The sequence below is a fragment of the Filicampus tigris genome, chromosome 21 (genome assembly GCF_054856515.1).
Source record: "Filicampus tigris isolate MCC_2025a chromosome 21, RoL_Ftig_1.0, whole genome shotgun sequence".
NCBI classification, from domain to species: Eukaryota; Metazoa; Chordata; class Actinopteri; order Syngnathiformes; family Syngnathidae; genus Filicampus; species Filicampus tigris.
In genome coordinates, this window is record NC_141237.1 from 9,820,386 (window position 1) to 9,841,088 (window position 20,703).

A 20,703-nucleotide genomic window follows, 5' to 3' on the forward strand; every position below is an offset into this window, starting at 1 on the left:
CTCATGATCACAGTTTAACACAACACATCGGTGAATATGCACATGCAATCAAGTGCAAACGTTCTGGTGACCTAGCTAGCCTTGCCTTTGGGGGACTGGACTAAGTAAGAAACCCCAAAAATACCACTTGCCGCAGCCACACTCTTCCATGTTACACATTTGTCATTCCGGCAGCATTGCATTTTTCAGTAATTGATCAAAATGTATTAATAGATACAGATTTGTTTACATCGTGATTACAGTAGATAAGAATCCATGATTCCTCCCACCCCTAAATGCCACTTTGAAGTAATGTCCATGATTTTACACAGCAGCTTTGACAGGACAATGCGGACTGTGCATTGTTATTCATATGCTAATGATTGTTTTGTTTTGAAGTTTTTTAACAATACTAATAAGCTAGAACAGTCATCGAAGACGATTGGTACCGGGCTGCACAGAGAGACTGAACAAAACATATTTTATTGATCGTCACAGTCTGAAAGAAGTTTTAGTTTTAACACCAGGTGAAGACGCCTGTGTCTCTGTCCAGATCATATACGGTCACATGATTCAGGAAAAATGTGAGCCACAAGCTAGCAAAAAAATATAAGAAAAAAACATGTTTGGAGATCTTAACTGAGGATTAATGAAACACCCAAGAAATTGTGAAAGATAGAAAATAAATCAGAGCCACTGCACAAACATTGGACCCATGCTCCATGCACCAAAGTCAGGCGAGTCAACCACAACATTAGTGACTTGGCACACACAAAGTTTCTTTTGGCTTCTGAGTGACTTTTACCACTGCCATCAGATGTCAGAAATTCAGCGGCGATTAGTGAGCCCAACCCAGAAGAAGCCATGTCAGACCAAACCATATTACCTCCATTTTCATAGATGAGTTTGTATGTTTGGGGTCACTAGCAGATCCGTCCTATTTTCAAACTTTAAATGACTTTGCTAAGGGTTCCACTTTGTCCCAGAGTGTTTTAGGCTAGTCCAAGTACTTTTCTGCAAATTTCAGCCTATCACTCAGGCCCTCTGAATGTTGTTGCGGATGTCACTTAAACTTGTCTTTCTTGTGCTAGTGTGTATGGGTTTACCGCTAAAATATGCCATTGTATGAAGCATGTAGCAGTTGTGTCATTCGAAGTGGGACAGAGAAATAACCTACAACAGATGTCAGTATTCACCCAATTTGTACATGATTTTCAAATTCTGGAGAGGAGCATAAGGAAATGATGGTGTTCACTGGAATAATTGAGATGTGCCTCATTTTCAAAATGGAGCCATGAAAATGTAATTACAAATTGTTACATAAAAGCATGGAATGTCCAGTACCCTTGAATTTTTTTTTTCTTCAGTTTTGTGTTAATGATGACATTCCTGATTAAAAGAGGCATTTTAATAGCTTGGGATAGGAACAGAATCCATTAACTCCGTGCTTACTGATTGGTACAGGCTCGTCACCAGGAAGCGGGAACATTGAAGATCCGCTAATGGTTAGGTCAGCTTCTCTGGTCACTGTTGTAATAAATGACCAGGCATCCTATTTATATCGGCTAAGCTGTGCACTGTGATGATGGCTAAGCTGCCTAACGCTGCCAGAGTTAGCCCATGGCGCTCTACGAACATAAGCGAGTGACTATACTGTCAGCATACTGGAGACATAACAAGTCCCAGATGTTGTCAAGAATCAAAAATCACCCTCAACCAAACAAAGTTTAACGGGGGGATTTCAACTCGACTGTGGTGTCAGCATCATTGCCATGTTTTTTTTTTTTATCAGTTTAAAAAAACTAGCATTGAGCTGTAAGTAAAAAACTATCAACCACCATATAGTATGTAGCAGTGCTGCATCTTAAATTATTGGTCAATGAAAAATTTTACTACTGCTTTATTATGTAGTATCAGTAAAGAGGCAATTAAGTTTACAGGTTAACTGACAGTCATGTTAGAACACATTTTAGTGGAAATTCAAAAACTCACAAACACCTTTTTAGCCTAGTCTATTAAGCCATGCATGGTTTGTCAGTAGCACTACTAAAGATTTGAAAGATTCTTCATCATTTTGGAGAACAAACTACCATAACTCTTTAATTTCAAATACACTTTGGTGTTGGCAATCATTTCAGCAAGAATCATGAAACCAAATGCGCACAGTCATCATATATCAACAAATCACTCATGTGATGTAGCTAAAATATAATCGTTTTAAGTGAATAAAAAAATGCAGCATGATTGAAAAATTGTTCAACTCACCCCTCCGACGAGAGCCTCCCCTGTGCTCCATTTTGAGGAGCAGGGCTTAAAAAGGTTCACGAAAGGAGGGGGTCCTAACAGTGGTCCCTACGGAACTCCAGTAATAGGCGTCCAAAGTATGGCGATATTGTTTGTGAAGTGCAGAAGTCAGGAATGCTGCCTGCGCTGTGTGGATAATGTGAGGATCAGCTATTTCTGTGACTGGGTATGTGCGTGTGTGTGAAAAGTGGCCTGTGATGACGATGTCAGCGACAGCCATGCCTCACAAAGCGCCCGATACCCTCCCACCGAGACCGGCATGCACGCGCGCCCTCACGCGCGCTCACACGCATGCTTTTTCCCTCAATCACCCTGAGCTTCTGATCCCTTCTACTCACATTAACACTTGAGTGCGTATGTGTGAACGCACAAACTGAGTGGGAGGAGCAAAGAAAAGTGAGGGAAGCGGAAAGGCTTAAAAAAGCAAGAGTGTCAGGACAGGAAGGGATGAATGGACGCATGCATTAAACCTAGGGAGGGATGATTATTTCCTTGACCAACTATGAAGAAAATTCAACAGTCAACTGCACTTCAAATTGCCTAAATTGCTTCAAGACTTGATTAATCAACCGCGATCAATTACTCGATTATGCCATCCCTAATTAAACATTTGACAGAAAATACAAATTTGAATGCAAAACATTTTGTTCAAATATTTTTGTTTCATAAATGCGAGACATAATGCGACATTTAACCAGAAGTTGACTGTCAATAGCCAAACCGATGACCACTGTGACAATTTTGAGGCTGAAAGACTTCAGGCGGACGGGTTAGCTGTTAGCTGCTAGCGCAAGCCTTCAGCTAGCTGTCTCTCAATTGGCTAGCTGCTATTGTTATTGTCTTTTATGTTTTCCAGTTGCGATACTGATACCTGTTTGATAATCAACGTTCTATTAGAAATGAAATCAAACTGCAGGTTGACGGGCATCGCAGAGTGGATTGTGTTTTTACCTTAGTGGTCACACTGCATACAACACAGAGATTCAAATAATATAGCTATAATTGTAGTGTTATCCATGTAAATCTGCACTGACACATTTATTGAATCATCCAGTGCAATATGAACCCATTATGTACATTATTCGCTAGGAAACATCAAGACTACCTAAGTACTCCAGGAAGTCGTCCCTCTGATCTATGACCCCACTTTTGTTTTAGCTGCTCATTAATCTGTCTGTCTAAGAGCATGTGAAGTGGACTCCAATCACTTAACCAGATTAGGCTAATCCTGAACTTTTTATAAAACACAGAAGCCACACTGGGCCTACAGCACAGAGCACGGCCTGGCTTTTTGCCACAAACTCCTCGAATGTGGACTTGGGTTTCAGTCTTTTGGCCACAGGCTACCCTATCAGTCAGGTGAGTGTGTTACACCCTGCTGGGGCTCATTGGCTTGTTTTCAAGGTGAGACACTGAGCCATGACTCCGGGGCCTTCTACAAGAACACAGCTTTAAAAATATGTGCTTCGTGACGACTCATCAGTTAGCATTGGGAAAGCATGCAATAACAGACAGTAATGCATTGCATACTATTATGTTTTAATATCAGCGAAGAACAACTAGCTCACCGTCAACTAAATTCACAAACTAAAATGTCAGCCTGTGTCACCAGTGAACATCTGCTGAAGGTATCATTAGATGTGTCAAGGCTTGAGCTTTGAGAGGTTCTATCAAATCACTCAGTAAGAAGGATTTCATCGTATCAAGCCCCACTTGGCTTGATGTCAGATGGCTGCAATTTCAGTGTGGCTAAGTGCAATCAATGTATGTGTTTGTACGTTCCACTTAATGATATCCTCGGCCCTTAAACCCTAAAGCAAACAACATCGTCAGTTATGTAACACGTGCCACAGTGTACTGGTGTCTCTTCGGGGTATTAGGTTCAGTAGATCTTAGATGTATGACTCCAGTGATTTGGGTTTAGTGACTTTAAAACGAACGCTTTGGGATCCGTGAGTACGTTAAAGAGATGTGGCTGCGGAGTAACAATGGTGAACTTACAGGGAAGTCCGAAATAATTCAATGTTTTTAAGTATGGATGGAAGGAAAACGTACTTTTCGGTGGAAATGCACATATTATAACCCTTGTAGTGTACAATAACATGTAGTCTGTTTTGAGAGCTGGCTGCACTTCAATACTTTCACTTTCACCGATACAACTACCTGGCTGATCCCGAATCGATAAATACATCGAACTAAGTCATTTGTTAAATGCCGTTATGCTGGCAGAACGAGAAATCCCCCGCCAGGCACTCATTGTGCGGACGTGCCACAGTGTGTTGCCTGCAGGCCCAGCTTTGTGTCGGGGGCACGGCTGACTCAGAAGAGAGGGCTCGAGAAAATTGAAGCTTACCGGACGGTCCATTGCCGCAACTCATGGTAAAGATACTGTGCCGGTATTGTGCACTAGTGCATATAAACTATTTTTCTAACATAAGTCATCTAAATGAATAATGCTCACTTATATTAACAGGGTGGGTGAATAAAAACTAATATTAATTAATCACTTATAGCTTGGGTCCTCCCCGCAGCTTCTTTCGCTAGCACAATGAAATAAATTCATTCAAATAAATTCATTCAAAATTCAAATGACATAAATTCATTGTGCTAGTGAAAGAAGCTACTAATGAAATAAATTCATTGTGCTAGCTAACTCTTTCAACCGTTTCAGCTGAACTAGAAACTACGACGGCGTTTGTCTTGGAGCTTGGACTGTCTGAGTAGCTCCGAGGAAGACGAGATCCGAGATGTGATGTGATTTTATAATGAGCATTATAAATGAGGAGATAGCTCCTCTGACTAACACTGTGGTGCGCCGCTATGTTCAACGGCAACTCTGTTTTGAATTTTAACAGTTTACCATGCCGTCACTATGCGTTAACATGCCCGACAGAAGTTAACATGACACGTTATGCCGACCGCAGAGGTGCTGTGCGCGTACGAGTTCACCGGCCTGACTGTGGCATCATACAAAAACTGAACGGCTTGCTTAACAGACCAGGTTTTCAGAAATAGGCAGCCCAAATCGACAGGTTCTTGTGTAATTTCACACTGGATGGGTGAAAGACCCAGCTATTTGTATACAAGCGATTAAAAAGTAACCCATGTCCCGTATAACCCTCTATTATAACAACTGTACATAACATAAAATACATACATAACAGAGGGTGGCGCCAATGTACCAAATTAGTAACCAGCTATATACTATGTATGAAAAAAAAGAAGATAAAACGCTAGCGAAAATGTAATTGAATTACAGTGAATGTTTTACTCTGGCCAAACAGTTCAAATCTATAAAGGTAAAAGGACGAGATCAAAATGTAAATTCAAAAAGGGCCTCCTCCAAACATCACCAGACAGGGAAATAAAAAGAGAAATTCAAAACAGCACTACAGTGTGTCTTATCACGCAAGCCACATTGACAGAAGGGAACTGTTGGTGGGGGAAGAGCTCTGTGAAATAGAAACAGGAAGTAGCAGTCAGAGAGAGCTGAACCTTGTGACTTTTTTTTTTTTTTTAATGCAGCTCACTCTACGTTTTGGCAGAGATACATATATTCTCCTTCTCCATAAAGCACAAAGCATGTGGCAGGAGGCCCGATTTTTAGCTGTGTTTTTTTGGCGTGTTACCTAACAATATCCAGGTAATAATATTATTTCTCATTCTGACAATAACGATTAAAAGAGGACAGCTAATGTTAATAATACTACTACCAGTGCTTTCATACCATAGTGCATTTCAAGAGGCCAGGATGCTGACCACCCCCGACAGGAAAAACAGTCATTTTTATTTTCCTTGCCGTTTTTTATATTCTATTTCCTGACAAGGCCAAGCAGCCCAGAGGAATTTGATTTTTCCAACCGAGGAAATGTATTGGTTAGACAACCTACATTCAACGTCATTAGTTGATGTCATGGATTAGTACAAGCCACTGAACTTCTTCCTGTACTGATCTCTTGTAACTGAAAAAAAAAAAGTCACGTCATGCTGAAACTGAATTCCATGCAACTGGAACAGAAAAGGGACTTTCACAGTCTTTTCCAAAAAACGTGTTGGCACAAAAAATGTGAAATATAAAAGCTAGTTTAGCCAACTGTTATGCACAGAACTGTCTCTGAAATGACTCTGGTCTAAAATGAAGATGAAGATTGAGATTTTGCCAAGTACGAAGCAAAAATCTCAAATTGTGGAGAATAAGATCGGCAGAGCCTGTAGCGATGAATAATGTGGAACTTTGATCAAATGAATGTAGCGTAGCATCACCGTAAACTCAACTGGCAGCCGAACAATTACCTGATGCCGGCTTGGTTTCAGCATTGGAACAGCAGTTGATTTTGTTACCCCCCCTACTGAGTTGCATACGGATGCTGACATGCTCAAATTTTAAAACAAGGGGCTACATTTTGTGGCAAATTGTTTCCCTTTTTTCTTCCTGCTCCACTCTTTAGATGTATTCTTATTCTCAAGTTCAATAAACAATTATAGAAAACATTTACAGATGCCTGCATCATTTTTTTTTTTTAAACCTTGCCCAGGGTGCATTGGCATAATTATCAATTCTTAAATTGAAAATATCAGTAAATCAACATTATTTGTTTCAGGCAAAGCAAACACAAACACAAGTGCAAACCATTTAAAAGGGCAATGTTCCAAGGACAGGAAAGCAAGAGGGTTAGAAAAAGCACAAATATGATCAAAGACAGTGTTAAACACAACCAGATTTGGTTCGGGAATAAACAGGAAACGTATGTCAAGGGCAGATGGACCAATGGACAGAGGAACTGTGTACTTGACTGAAACATAATTGCATGACATGAATGAAATTACCTTTAGCCGTAACAGATGTGAGATGCTTACTTGCTTGCTGAAAGTGATCTTATCTGTTAAACAGCATTTTTCAATGAGGCTTTATGCGGGTAAGGAAGGCAAGTTTGTCAAGGGGGTTCGTTCGGAGTGAGTGTAAAGAAGCAAGACTCCTGCTTGGATGTGAATTGCTAAACCACACCTGTAGCTTTTATTTTTAAGGGCATGTTTTTTTTGCGACTTAATACCGGGCCAGACTCCAGGGTGTACTCCACCTTTTGCCTAAAGTCATCTGGGGTAGGCTCTAGCTCATCCAGGTCAAAATGTACTTTTGAATGACCTAATTATACTGTACACCATATGCGTAACTCCCACGGGACGTGTCTGCAAGCGGTACCAACATTCCCCCCGGGGCTCTCGCCCTAAGCCTTCTGGGTAATGTAGTATCTCAACCATTACCGGCACAGCACATACTAGTGAGAGAAGATCAATCACTGGGTACAAAGATAAACACTTCAACAAGAAAGGGGGAACAAGATAAAGAGGGAAGAAGAAGTAGGACTGGAAAAACCGTCCATGTTCTGTATATGCATCACGAGGGTGGTGTCTCACCTCCCCCTACTCAGCCAACGGGAAGCCAGCCAGTAGGAAAATCAATAGCAGAAACGGCTATTTAACAACCATTCCACCCTTCACTAATACTCATGAGGCAACATGCTTTTAGACCCTCCCGTGGATCTTATTCAAATCTGATTTAACTAAATATGAACCGATCCTATGACTTGTACTATACAGTATCATGATTGTCTTTGTTTTGATAAATGTTCTATTTTAGTATAATTCCACTGTCATCACAAAATACTTCTGGACGCGGACCACATTAAGGGGCACTTTATTTTCAGTGAATAACCTGTATGACACAGTAACTGCTTGGTTATAAAACTAAATTAGACAGCAGCACTACCTTGTATGGTCACAATAAAATACTGCTCTCTAACCTGGAGTCTGTAAAAATACCCTGCCAACAGGAAGCCATAATTCTGGCATCACAGTAAATTACTAAACGTGTAGTGCTGTAACTACAACAACTGCACCAACAACAATCCTATGTTACACAGTCTTCACAAAATATTACATGTTGCGCAGTACTTTAGGTTGGTTGTACCGATTCTAAGTCAACAGATATGCCAAGGACCTCATTCCGTGTCTAATTTGATTTTTTAATTTGCTAGGTTTGCATATTTTCATGTGTATCTTTTATCTTGACCCCGAAGTCTTGGAATGTGATTGTGACATGTCTGAACCAAGACACGATCTAAAGGTTTTGATAAGATGTTTGCATAGCCTGGGATTCAGATGAGCAAAGTCCTCAATACCATGGATTGAGGAAGATAATCTTAGCAGATTTTGCTCACTGGAAACTGGTAATGGAACTGTAATTATGGTGACAAATGAGTAGAGAGGGAATTGAAAAAGAAGGGGTATAGAAGAAGAGATCGAGGCCAAAGACAATTTGGGATAGAACAACATGGACGACTTGCTAGCAGGAACCAAAACGAGGGGAAAAAAAGAAGTCTTTTCGAAAACTCATAACAAGTCACTCATAACTAGAGTATTTCCTAACACCACAAAAAACAAGAGCTAGAAACTTCATAAACTGCTTTTTTTATGCTTAAATACAGTATTGGTAAAAACCTTTTAACATGGCTATGACGTCAATTGCAAAATCAAAATGACTCATTTACCTTGACGTAATTACTAATCATCATCCATCCCAAAGATGCAAAAAATCTCTGCCCTCACCTGCAGCGTCCTCATTTTCTTTCAACTCGTTGTTTTCATTCCCATCTTCCTCTTCAATCCTCTCTTTTGCCTTTCCCGAGCTGTCCTTTACAGGGACTACAGTGAAATTAGTAGGCATTTTACACCATGTGCTTCCTCTCAATGTCTCCCCGTTGCCACAGCCTTATCTCCGTCTCTGCCTCTTGCTGTTTTGTTGGTCCACTCCCTTCGCCGTCCAGCTGTTTTCACTTTTACATCTGCTCCCTTTTTTCTTTCAAAGGTTGTTTTTTTTCCCCCTGATTTCCTCAGCTTTAGTATTTCCAGGCTCTTCAAAAGTTTTGTGTCTATCACTAGGAGACTGCTCCGTGCCGTGAAATCCACAACCCCGTTATACAAATAAGGAAGACCAGGATTGACCCGCCCCTACAGGGGGCAGTACCTAAACACACAAAAAACACAAAATGCATGTGTGCTTGTGTGTACGGGAGCATGTCTGTGATTTTTTTTTTTTTTTCTTTTTTTTTTTTCCTGTGCCCGAGGGCAGCAGCCAGCAATGTCAGCTTTTGTTCAAAAGAGAAGGAAGTCCAGAGCGTTCCACAGAGGGAGATTTCCTTCTCAAGGACACACATTGAGGGTAACATTTCCTCACTTCCCATGCGGTGTTATTTGACTCCACGGCGGGCAGGGCAAATCCGTAAAAAGCATGGTTTATCACTCATTAAAGATATGCATTGCTTCTCGCCACGGTACATTACTCATACTTCGAGAACAATGGCTAGCATCCACCCATTTTCTATACCGCTTACGCATGAGGAAATCAAGCCCAGCTGACTACATGCAGACTACACCCTAGCGTGGTCAATCTCAATTCCTGGGTGATTATGAGGAGTTCATTTAGTGGGACCCGATCCCACTCCAGCTGCATAAAAGTCAGCGATGAGAGCTATTACACTTCCCATGGCCCGCTCGCAACTAATTACATCACCGAAACCAGATGGGACAGTCATCACGCTGTAACGTTGGTGTCCTTGTCTGCAGCGCGTTGACTTACTCATTGTTGCGCTCGCTCACAAAAACGCTATTGCCATATGTCGACAAGACGCAAAAGCACTTGTGTGCATACAAAGCCATCTTCTCACTCGTCCAATTCAGTTGCATTTGTCGCAGGGCTTAAGCAGCTGCAGTGCTCGGACTGAAACTCATCAGCTGACAATCACACAATATGTCATTTGCTTAAGGGTAGAGTGAAATCTTTTTGGGTCTTGAGTTTCCCATCGTGTAATCAAACAGCATTGTGTGAACGAAAACAGCTAAAGGAAATGCAAGAGAGTGTACATCTTGTCTGGTTTTCTCGATGCTTTCGGCTGCGGTCGGACATCAAGAACAAGCAACTCCCTTTTCCTCTTTTCTCCCTACGGATGATGGCTTACTCGATCAATGAAGTCAACAGAAGGGTTGGGGCTACAGAAAATGGGGAATAAAATAATATAAGATATTTCAATGCAATTTTATTTTGAAAACTACCTCCCTAAAGTAGACTACTTGAAACATGAATCACGACCGTGCAATTCAGAGACTATCAAATCGATGTCTGTTTTCTTTACACTCTACAATACAATGACAACGAGCAGTACTTTGTCGTGACATTTCCTTGGATACAGAAGACAGAATTTCATGTTATAGAAGGTTCCCACTTTTGGAATGTTTTGCAGGTCTCTAGGGCATAAGCCCAATTAGCAATTTACAAAACAACTACTTACCCAATGCGTGTTTGTTTTATCTTTCCAGAAGGTATGCAATGTAAATAAAGACTCACACAAAGCGATTGAATTTGCTCGTTTGTTTTCTTTTCCATCTCTGAAGTTCAGGAATCATACAATGATCAGATCTGGGCAGCTTTTCCATACTCGCGAATGCTCTCAGACGGGTGAGGGCAGAAAAGGGGCACGGTCTAACATGCAGCCCTCACATTTACACTGTCTTCAAAATCTAAACATAATGTGGGCTGGTCTCCTCCCTGGCTGGCCCTGTCAGTAGGGCAGAATCTCTCCAGCTGGTCCCATGATCAAATCAGGGTACGCTGACTCAACACTTTGATTATGCTATGTGTAATTGCCTTATTTTGTGCCTCAAATACTGAGGCCGAAATAATTTGGAATTTAATCATTTGTAAAAAAACTTAATGTAATAAGTGCAACTGTGGGGTCGCCATAAATTTGCACCCTTGTAGTGTGCCAGAAAGATCGAGACGCAGCTGTGGAGATAGCCCATGTGACTACGTGTGACCCTATGGCCTTAACTGAAATCAACTAATAAGTGTGCCAAGAGTGAGATAGAAAAGGGAAGCCAAGCAAGAGAAAGGTCACAGCGAGATAACGGCCCGGCTCAAGTCAGCTATCTAATCATATACGCCAACGAGGCCTATTCTAACACCACTTAAACTAAAATGGCACGAACCTTTGTCACCTTTGTCCTAATTCAGATCAGCATTAACACAACTTCATCATATGCCTGAATCTTGTCATTAAGATTCAGTACATTTCCAAAAGAAATGCCAATGTTAATTATACGAAAACAACAAAAATCCTTGATCCATATCTATCTGAATTCTTGGCCACACCCCTGTACAAATTATGAGGACTACCTCTTTCTGCAATCCTGTTGCTTAATAAGCAAGTAACCACAATGTTCTTGAACAATACCCTGGAGAGTGCAGACCTCCACCAAGGCTTTAACTAGCCAACATGTTTGTTACGACTCGTGAAAAACTGCTTCCTACTCAAGTGTTCCTCTGCAGTCCGGTAGGTGGCATTAAAGCACATCACAAAGCGGGTGGAGACTGCCACACAGATTTTTTTTCCAGTGGATCTTGTTTTCTAATGAGTCTTAATTCCTCTCCTCCTCCTTTTTGAGATTTTTGAGGGTAACGGAAGATTGGAGATGGGTCTGGTTACAACATGTAGTGTACTTTTGTGTATCAGCCAGTCGTCTTCTAAACTTGCGTCACCATGTCTGGAAAATGTATTTAACATGCAAAGTTCAAGATGGCCCCTTTTCAAGGAACATTATCTCTTAAACTAATGCAAGGTTTTAGCTAAAACTATTTGTTTTGATGTTTCGAGTCCTCTTCCTGATATTAACCATCTTTGCCCAAGGGGTCCAATGAAGGAGATTTTATAAATATAACTGCTTGACAGACATTCCTTCGGACTGACATCATCTTTGGTTGTAGCATAACATTTAAAATGTAATTTGTGTTTTGAAAAAACTGAAAACAAAAGAGGAGATTTTGTTGAGATAGATGTTGAAGGAAGGATCTGTTCCAGGAATACCCTGCATTCGTCCCTCTCCATAGTAAATGCAACCCTTTCCCGTGAACACCAATGTAAGCGGCAATGCCTTATAAATCAGTACAGGTAAGTCTCTTACAATTCAGTTTTAGTTATTTAGTTTTAGTTTAGTCTATTTTGCAAACATCCAAGTATTGAGGGTCATTAAAGTTACACCTTTAATACAACTGAGGACGCTGTTACTCAAGTTGGTGGACTCACACTTGTGCTCCTACTGTCAACATCTCACACGCCATACAGTTTAGCTAGTTGACTCAATGTTGCCCTCTCATGGTCATACGGCAACATGCAGCATCACCATGACAAAGTATGGCTGTATAAACTGAATAATTTGTGGGCTGACTAGCCCACATGACATGTTTGTAAACCACTTGTAATCCACTTAGAGATACAAAATCACTTTATTCCAGCACCGACTGACTTACATGGGTAAACACCAACCACTTCTCTCTCAGTCTGTCAGAGTTTCCTAATCCCAGACTGGGAAAAGGTGACTGAGCCTTTTTGTTTCCAACCCCCCCCCCCCCCCCCCCCCCCAAAAAAAAGTTCCCTTACTGGTTAATTGCTCATGGAAAGGGAACATGAAAACAAGCATAACAAGCCAAATACACACTGCCAGTCATCTGCTTGCTATACAACTAGTTCAGATGGATGTTTCCTGTTGAGTGTTTAGCTGTGGTAAACAATATATTTACACAAATGATTTAACAATTCATTGAAAGGTAACGTTTTTAAATGAGAAAGAAAAGTCCCCCAGGCCCCAACCATTCATTTTCTGAACCACGTATCCTCTGATAGGTTGTGTGGTGAGCTGGCAGCTGACTTTGGGAAAGCACATCCTGGACTACTCATCAACCAATCGCTCACAATAATCTCAAAATGGCTGAGGAAGACAAATTAGAAGGAAACACTTTTTCACGCACAGGGTTATTATGGTCGTATCTTTTTGTTTAAAACTAAACAAGGAGAGCAATCAATTTGATTGTCACAGCCATTGAATCTCTGGATAATTTTACCAGCCCGTGTTAAAAAACAGGGGCTGACTTTTTTATTCGCCGATTGCAATTCTCTCTGGGCAGACACCTGGTTTCACCTTTGGCGATGGCGGCGTGACTTCACTGCACCCATCAGCAGCTCGTGACAAGAGGGGGGCAAGGAGACTTACCCGTAGCCTCTTCAGTCAGACACAAGCAGAACATGATACACGTCCCTACACATTTCTGACATCTGATACCCACTGACGAAACAGCCTAGGAACGCTTACTGCCTCTATTTGCTATCGCAGTTATTAATAATTTCTCTTCACCATGCAGCAAACGCTACAAAGCCACACAGCTTTAATCACATTTGCCGAATATTAAAGCCGAATGTACACCGATCATTCTTTTTCACGCTAACCACATAAAGTACAATCCTCAAATTTATGACTGTTCTCTGAAAATGCCCATGACCACTGGGTGGGCGAACCCTTCTTGTGAACTTTGCTTGCATTAAAACAAAACCAACTGGAACATACATGCCGTTCGGAAAAGGAAGGCAGGAGCAGATAAAGTGGATGCCAAAGCCCAGTTGGTGTGCTGACTGCTAGGCTCCAAATAAAGCAGAGGTCAGCATATGACACCAAAGGTGCATGCCTTTTTAAATAGGAATACACGCACACATGCATAACATAATGTGCCGCTTCAATTGCATTGTTACATAACTTGCATATCCCAACATAACTAATGTGATCATATAACACAACCACTTGCCCATGATGTGACTAATGTCTCTTGGATTAATTATTCTTCCCCGCTGACTCCAATATCTTTGATGTCTCTCAATCTCCGAGGTATGGTCTGTATGCACAACACTTCATGTTTACTTGAGGCAATGACAGACAATAATGGTCATGAACTGAATTTAGCTAATCAAAATTCGATGAGTCAATGGATAAAAACATGGCAACCACCAACAGAAGTAACATGGTTTTGGGTAGGGAAGCACAAATACTATTATTAGTACACGCACTTATATTTGATTACTCACAAACACCCAATACAGATAATTATGTCTGGCAATTTGTGAGGCAGGTGGATGGATGTGTTTTATTTTAATCAAATATTGCTCAGAAACACAAAACACAAATGCCAGCGACTGACATTTCTAACGGTCTTGCCGCATGTCAATTAATTATTGCCTGTACCACAAGGCATTTCAGTTCAGTGGTGTCTCAGTCTGAAGACGATGTATTGGTCCCAGAATTAGTACAAACAATTACCTCGGAGTCCAATGATTGGTGCTTACTGAAATAACTTTGGGTCTAACAATTGGTAGGTTTATATTATGTCCATATGTTTGTCTATTCACATATGGACATAATATAATGTAAACCTCTAACAGTCTGAGTCTTACAGCTGGTCACAGTGAAGCTTAAAGGTAGAATATATTCTTCAGTCATAACAGGAAATGTACACAAGCGCAACTACCCGTTGTGTCACATGCTATATTCTGAATTGAAATGGATGCATGAATGGATTTACCCATTTGACCAACCACAAATATCATTTGAGCAGAGGCATCCAGGGGATATTGCCAGTAAACAGATTAAAATCCATTTTAAATGAGATTATTTTTGAAAATGTTGGAGTGAAAAGCATAACCAGCACAGCCATCTTCTTAATAGGAACGTAATTTGATAAAGAATGAAATTCTATACATGCGATTACAGAGCAGACAGGTGCCATGTTTGAGGTGATCATATCAAGCCCATCTTCATAGCTTGCATGGCAAGCATATACGTTCTACACCAAAAATTCTGAATGCTGCAAATGTTTGCATTCTGCTATTTGTATTTAATTTAGCCAATGAAGCAAAACACTGGCACAGCCTCTATCGTCGCACTCCTGTCCTGTTGATAAAAGACTTCACTAACATATACAATTGGAGCTTTGATGTCAATTTTACGTCAGTACTAGTAAACTTAAACAAAATGCGTGTTTTTATCATTATCTCATATCTTAGTCCCGTAATGTCTTATAACCTCCACCGTCACCCTAACCCTAAAATTAAGGAACTGAATTGGATGTTTTCTGACACAGAAATGAAGGATTAAGCATTTCTTCATTTTAGATTACCGACTGACTGCTGTTGCGATCGTGAGGCAGCACAGTTTTAGCACATTCTTTGTAGCGCTCCTTGTAAATAGTTGTTGCTCTTTATTTGCTTTTTCTGGTGTCTTTGACGATGACAGTTAAAGGTTGAACGCTGGCTCAAGTGAGGAGTCAGTGTGTACAGAAAACTGGTCGTGAGTTGTGGCCAATCGCAGCTCTTTGAATGAATGTCATCATCCTTTATCGATATAAGAGGGCATTAGGAGAAAATAAATTCAGTTCATAATTTGACACCTTTATTATGAGGATCTTGGCCCAGATTAAAACTGGCTCACAACATATTGTGTGAATGGTAAATGAACAGTATTGTATTTAAGGGTTAAGAGCATTTTAAGTTGTATTTTTTCTTCAAAATTTTGACCTCGTGTTGTTAAGAAAAGGAACAAGTGCAGTTGCGTATTAAGATATGGCTAAACAGATGCCAGAACAACTTTGAATTGTTTTTAGCTCGTTCGATTGTTTAGTTTGATAAAGTTGCCTAACTTCAACATAAATACATTCAATATTGTGCAGACTTGTTGTGCCAAAAGCGCTCCGAGATCCGACATCATGACACTTTTCATTCCACAATACAAAATGATAAACCATGCCCGAGTGAAAAGCACACGGCTAATCCTAGAAGAGATAAGAAGTGGGACACAGCACCGTAGTAACGGCCCGGCTCACTCACCATATTTGTTGGGTTCCCTGTTGTACTCCAGAATGGGCACCGCAGCATTGGGGTCCTGCGGTACGAACACCGGGTGCTCCTCCAACTCGGGTTCCTCCTCCGGGCCATCGGCGCCGGTCGCTTGGGCTTCCACCGAGCCCGACTGCTCGGCGAGCTCTCCTCCCCCGTCAACCGGGACGACCACGAACCTGTCGCCCATGTAGCTCCCCTTTTTTGTCGCCTTGTTTTGGAGCCCAAATGGAGGGGATAAAGCCACAGCGACCGACGCGTGTGGTCACAACAGTGAACAGGCAGACCCTCGCTCCTCTCAACAGTTGATCAGAGGGTTTGATTACAGTACGCACGTGCACGCCCCCCGCATTCCCTTATTGGAGGAGAGTGCTGTCAATCATCCCCCACCCAAAATTTTGCTAACCTCCCCCTTCAGACAGTTTCGCCGTGACGTCACACGCGCAAGAGACGCTCGCATAAAAAAATGACAAGAACGAATATAAAACAGAGATGTGTGCCTGTGCAAGGACACATGTGGAATGTGGTTAGCGTGTGGAATGATTGTGATAAGGAATTGGAAACAATACTATCTTTTAAAAGAGATTTAAAACAAGAGTGACAAAACAACAACAACAACAAAACTACTATAATGATGATGGAGCAATACGTACGTTGGCAATGTTAGCTAAGATTATGATGTGATTACTTTACATTCCAGGTGTCAAACTCAAGGGTCAGAGGCGTAACATCATGGTGATGATAGGCCACTGTGCAAAAAAAAAAAAAAAAGTTCCCAGAGCCCTGCCCTAAACACGAGCGCATGCACACACGCGCGCGAGCGCGCACACTTGGACGCAAACACGCACAGCCCTGCGATTGTCACCATGTATTTTTGCATTTTTTGGCAGTTTTAATATTGTGATGATTTTATTGAGCATTAACAATATCACAAAAAAGTATCAATACATTATATTATGTTTTTTGTGTCACAAAAAAACAACAACTATAGACAACAACTATACAAGTAATTTGCCATGGATTTAAATCTCACTAATTCCACTTCACAACGAAAATAATCTTTACGCATATATTAGAAGGGTCTCGGGTCTTGCACGCAGCAAAGTAATTTATGATACTGCTTCCCTTTCCTTCCCTTTTTAAATTGTAATCGCTTCGCCTCCGGGAACTAAAATTTACATTTACAAGTACAGGGTCAGCAGTAAACAATTTGTTCAGGTCATGTTAATTTCCTGACCGGTGCATGCCATGTATGAGTTGACATAAGGGATTGAAAATGTCATACAAGCTTTCATTTCGACATTATTTATTTGATTATTTATTAAGTAAAAACGATAATCTTAAATAATCCTAGTCAATTATCACATCAGTTTATAAAATACAATTTAATTATATCATCTGGGGTTTTCACAGCAATAGCAGGGCTATTCTGTATTATAAACTAGTAAATTAAAATAATTATGAAGCTGTTACATATTTTTCACCCGTAACCGCAAAATACCAAGACTTCACTTGCTTCTAAACAATGTTGGCAGCCTGACATTTTCTTTTTCAGTTCTCCAAAACTTCAAGCGAAAATATTCTGGAAAGACTCCAAGAGTCCACTCAGACAGTAATCACTTGAATGCATGGCACATCTAAAATAGACAGCTGGCAGAACAGTTGGATGACAGAGGAGTGGGAGGGTCAAGTGGGAGTGGAAGGATTTGGTGGAAATTGCAGTGTTGAGTAACAGCTAAAGTTTTTGATTGCACTTTGATTGTTTTGATAGAAAATGCCAAAGAAAAATCTGTCTGTGTCTTACATAATCCTTTTCATCCTTTCTATCTTTTTAGTGATTGTTTTCGCTCCATAATAACCATACACTGATTGGACACAGCATTTAATGAGAGGTATTAATTTTACATTGTCTTTTATTATGTTGTATATTCATATTTGGAAATATAGTGCTTTATTCTTTACTAGAACACTGACAAAATTGTGTGTGTGTGTGTGTGTGTGTTTCTAAGAGTGTAGAATTTTAAATCATTTCAACAGGGAAATTAGTAAGACTATTCCAGTCAAAGCTGGGTTCTGTAAGCCAGTACACAAATCAACATGTTCCCCAGACCCGAATCCACTCAAGCACTTCTGGGACCATCAAGCATGCATGCATCCACTGCTGCTGCATCAGACAATGGACTGCAGCCTCTGACTCACTTCACTGACTTATCCACATTTGGGAAGAGATCCACCAGATTGCTGTTAATATTTTAGGTTTCAATTGAACATTCTTGTCTTTTGTTTAATGGCCAAAGCCTTTTAAAATACAATATTTTTTGCTAAGATCTGGAATCTGTGATGTTCCTTATTTTCGAGCAATAACTCTGTTGAAAAAAAAAAAACAAGTATCTTGCGCTGATCGCAAACAGTGCCACAAAAGATCCAAGTTTCAGGGTTTTGAAAAAAAAAATCATTTTAAAGAATGTAAGAGTTAGGGTTTGTAAAATTGTTGTGGTATTGTAATATTCAATGTGACACACTGTACAGCCTCACTTCATTCTACACAATTGCTCTGTTGCCACAGTGACTGTCCCCCAAGGACAGCCTGAGGACAACCTGAGGTAATGCTGTGTAAGTCTTCCGTGAGAAACATTTTACCCTCTTGACCTGTATATATATGAGACTCCTTGATGCGTGGCTGTTATGTTCATTGTTCATTCATTGATAGCTACTGACTAAGGACCACCTTAAAGCCCAAACTCTGAAATTACTGGAGCAGCGATGTGTGCATGTCTGGAATAAACAGGATGTGGGTCAGTCATTATGCATGAACTGATGCTCCCCTTTTCACAAAAGATAGTTGTGGGTCATCCATGCCCATCTTTGTCGTTGTCTGAGGTTAGTTTCATCTGAGAGCCCAAGGCTCAACAAGGCGTGTATCGACAAGCGCCAGAATATATAATTCGACAAAAGAAAAATCTATTAAAAAATTACAACGACATTACAGCATCAGGTAAGCATGTAAAGTAGTGCTTATCAAATCTCCAACACATTCAAGAAGCGTGAATATGAGTGTGAATAGTTGTCTGTCTCCAAGTACTGTACATACCCTGCGAATGGTGACCAGTCCAGATTGTACCCTACCTCTCGCCCCAAAAGCAGATGGCGCAGACTATATTTTGTCTGTGACCAAAATGAGGACAAGCTCTATCAAAAATGGATGGATAGTTAAAATAATATTACCATGAGAAAAAAGATTATGACTTTCATGGAGTGGTCTGGTGGTGCAGCAGCATCGGAGTTGCTGACAGAGGAAAATAAACAGCAACAATATAATGTTAAAATATAATATAAGGCCCACACTATATTAGCGAATCATGCATATGGAGCATAAAACATTCTCCAGAGTGTTTAATAACAGGGACAATGGAAGCGGTGGGAGACACAAACAGACAATTTGTTTTTGTTTGTCTGCAGATGTCGTGCTGTAACAAGATCCCTCGGGATGCACTATTCCTCGGGGATTGAGATGTGTATGTTGGAAAGTATATGAGCACACCTGGTATCTGGCCTCTAGTCAAAAAGCCAAGTTGTATAAAACAGTAGACATGAGAACAATGTGCTCGTGGGTCACATCTGGCTTATTCTGCTGTCTGTCTATCAACACCATTTTGACACTTTTAAAACCCGACGTCACACATTGTTACATTTGAATTTTTACTCAGTTTCATAACCACTATTAAAAATCAGGACCCTGCATGGAAGCCATAAACCATCCTATGAATCCCTGACTGCTTTAAAACCAAAGGTCACACATCCTCAAAAATCATGACCGCTTGGAAGTCAATCATCTATCTTTTGAAAATCTCATCTAAATCGAGTCGGATGGAATTGTTTTCTGTTTTAAATGTGAGCTAGTGACATGACACGCCCTCTACTGGCAGAACGACAGAGTCACACTGTCACTAGATAAGGACGGTGAACAAGACATCACATTTGTCAAGCTGCTGGTACAGTATTCGTTCATGTTTATAAATGTCATTAATAGTTTAAGTATCATCAACCAGCATTAATCCTGCTCCTCCTAAAAGCATTGTTTTTAAATGAATACAGAAACAATACACTATTGTATGGCGGTTTACCCAGGTGTGCACGCGAACAGTAAATTAGTCTTTGTCTGTGACGAACGAACCCTCACACAGTATAGTCGTAATTACAGTAAACATTTATGCGAAAAAACACTTCTCGGTCTTACATGAGCGTCACAACGCTTTGCTAACTTGACGAGTCTCTGTCTACCGTATTTGACAACCAGCAGGTGGCAATAGAAGACCGGTTAATCCACGCTCCCCAAACTCTCGATATAGGTTGAGTACCTGCGTCAAACAATCCGAGTACAATTCTTTACATTGCCTATTTTCGTTTGGTGACTGTTAGCCTTACATCCGAACAAACGTGCCACTGAAAAGCTAATCGTTGATAAGAAAAAAAAAATGTTGTACATGATTCAATGATGTATATTTTTTACTGGACTATTATTTTTTATTTAACATATTTTCACTTGTAAAGACAACAACAAATGCACAGAACACAGTTAACATACAATACAAACAGTTACCAACAACAGCTTTATGGAAAGCTGTTACAGCGTTCACCGTGATGTATCCAAATG

At 40.5% G+C, this 20,703-nt stretch overlaps 1 protein-coding gene across 7 annotated transcripts in view; it reads right to left on the reverse strand.

Annotated features, from left to right (window-relative positions):
- The window catches only part of slc12a7b (solute carrier family 12 member 7b), a 34,070-nt gene extending 17,724 nt beyond the window's left edge, over positions 1–16,346 (reverse strand). For 4 of the 7 annotated variants that reach the window (XM_086020463.1, XM_086020462.1, XM_086020460.1 and 1 more), the window contains exon 1: positions 16,041–16,346. In XM_086020463.1, coding sequence (XP_085876589.1) covers positions 16,041–16,239 — 199 coding nt within the window. In that variant the 5' untranslated portion in view covers positions 16,240–16,346. Of the gene's footprint in view, positions 1–2,244; positions 2,588–8,889; positions 9,250–16,040 lie in introns of those variants that run through there. The other 3 variants (XM_086020465.1, XM_086020461.1, XM_086020464.1) reach the window with 2 other exon arrangements.
- Between the last annotated feature and the right edge of the window lie 4,357 nt (positions 16,347–20,703).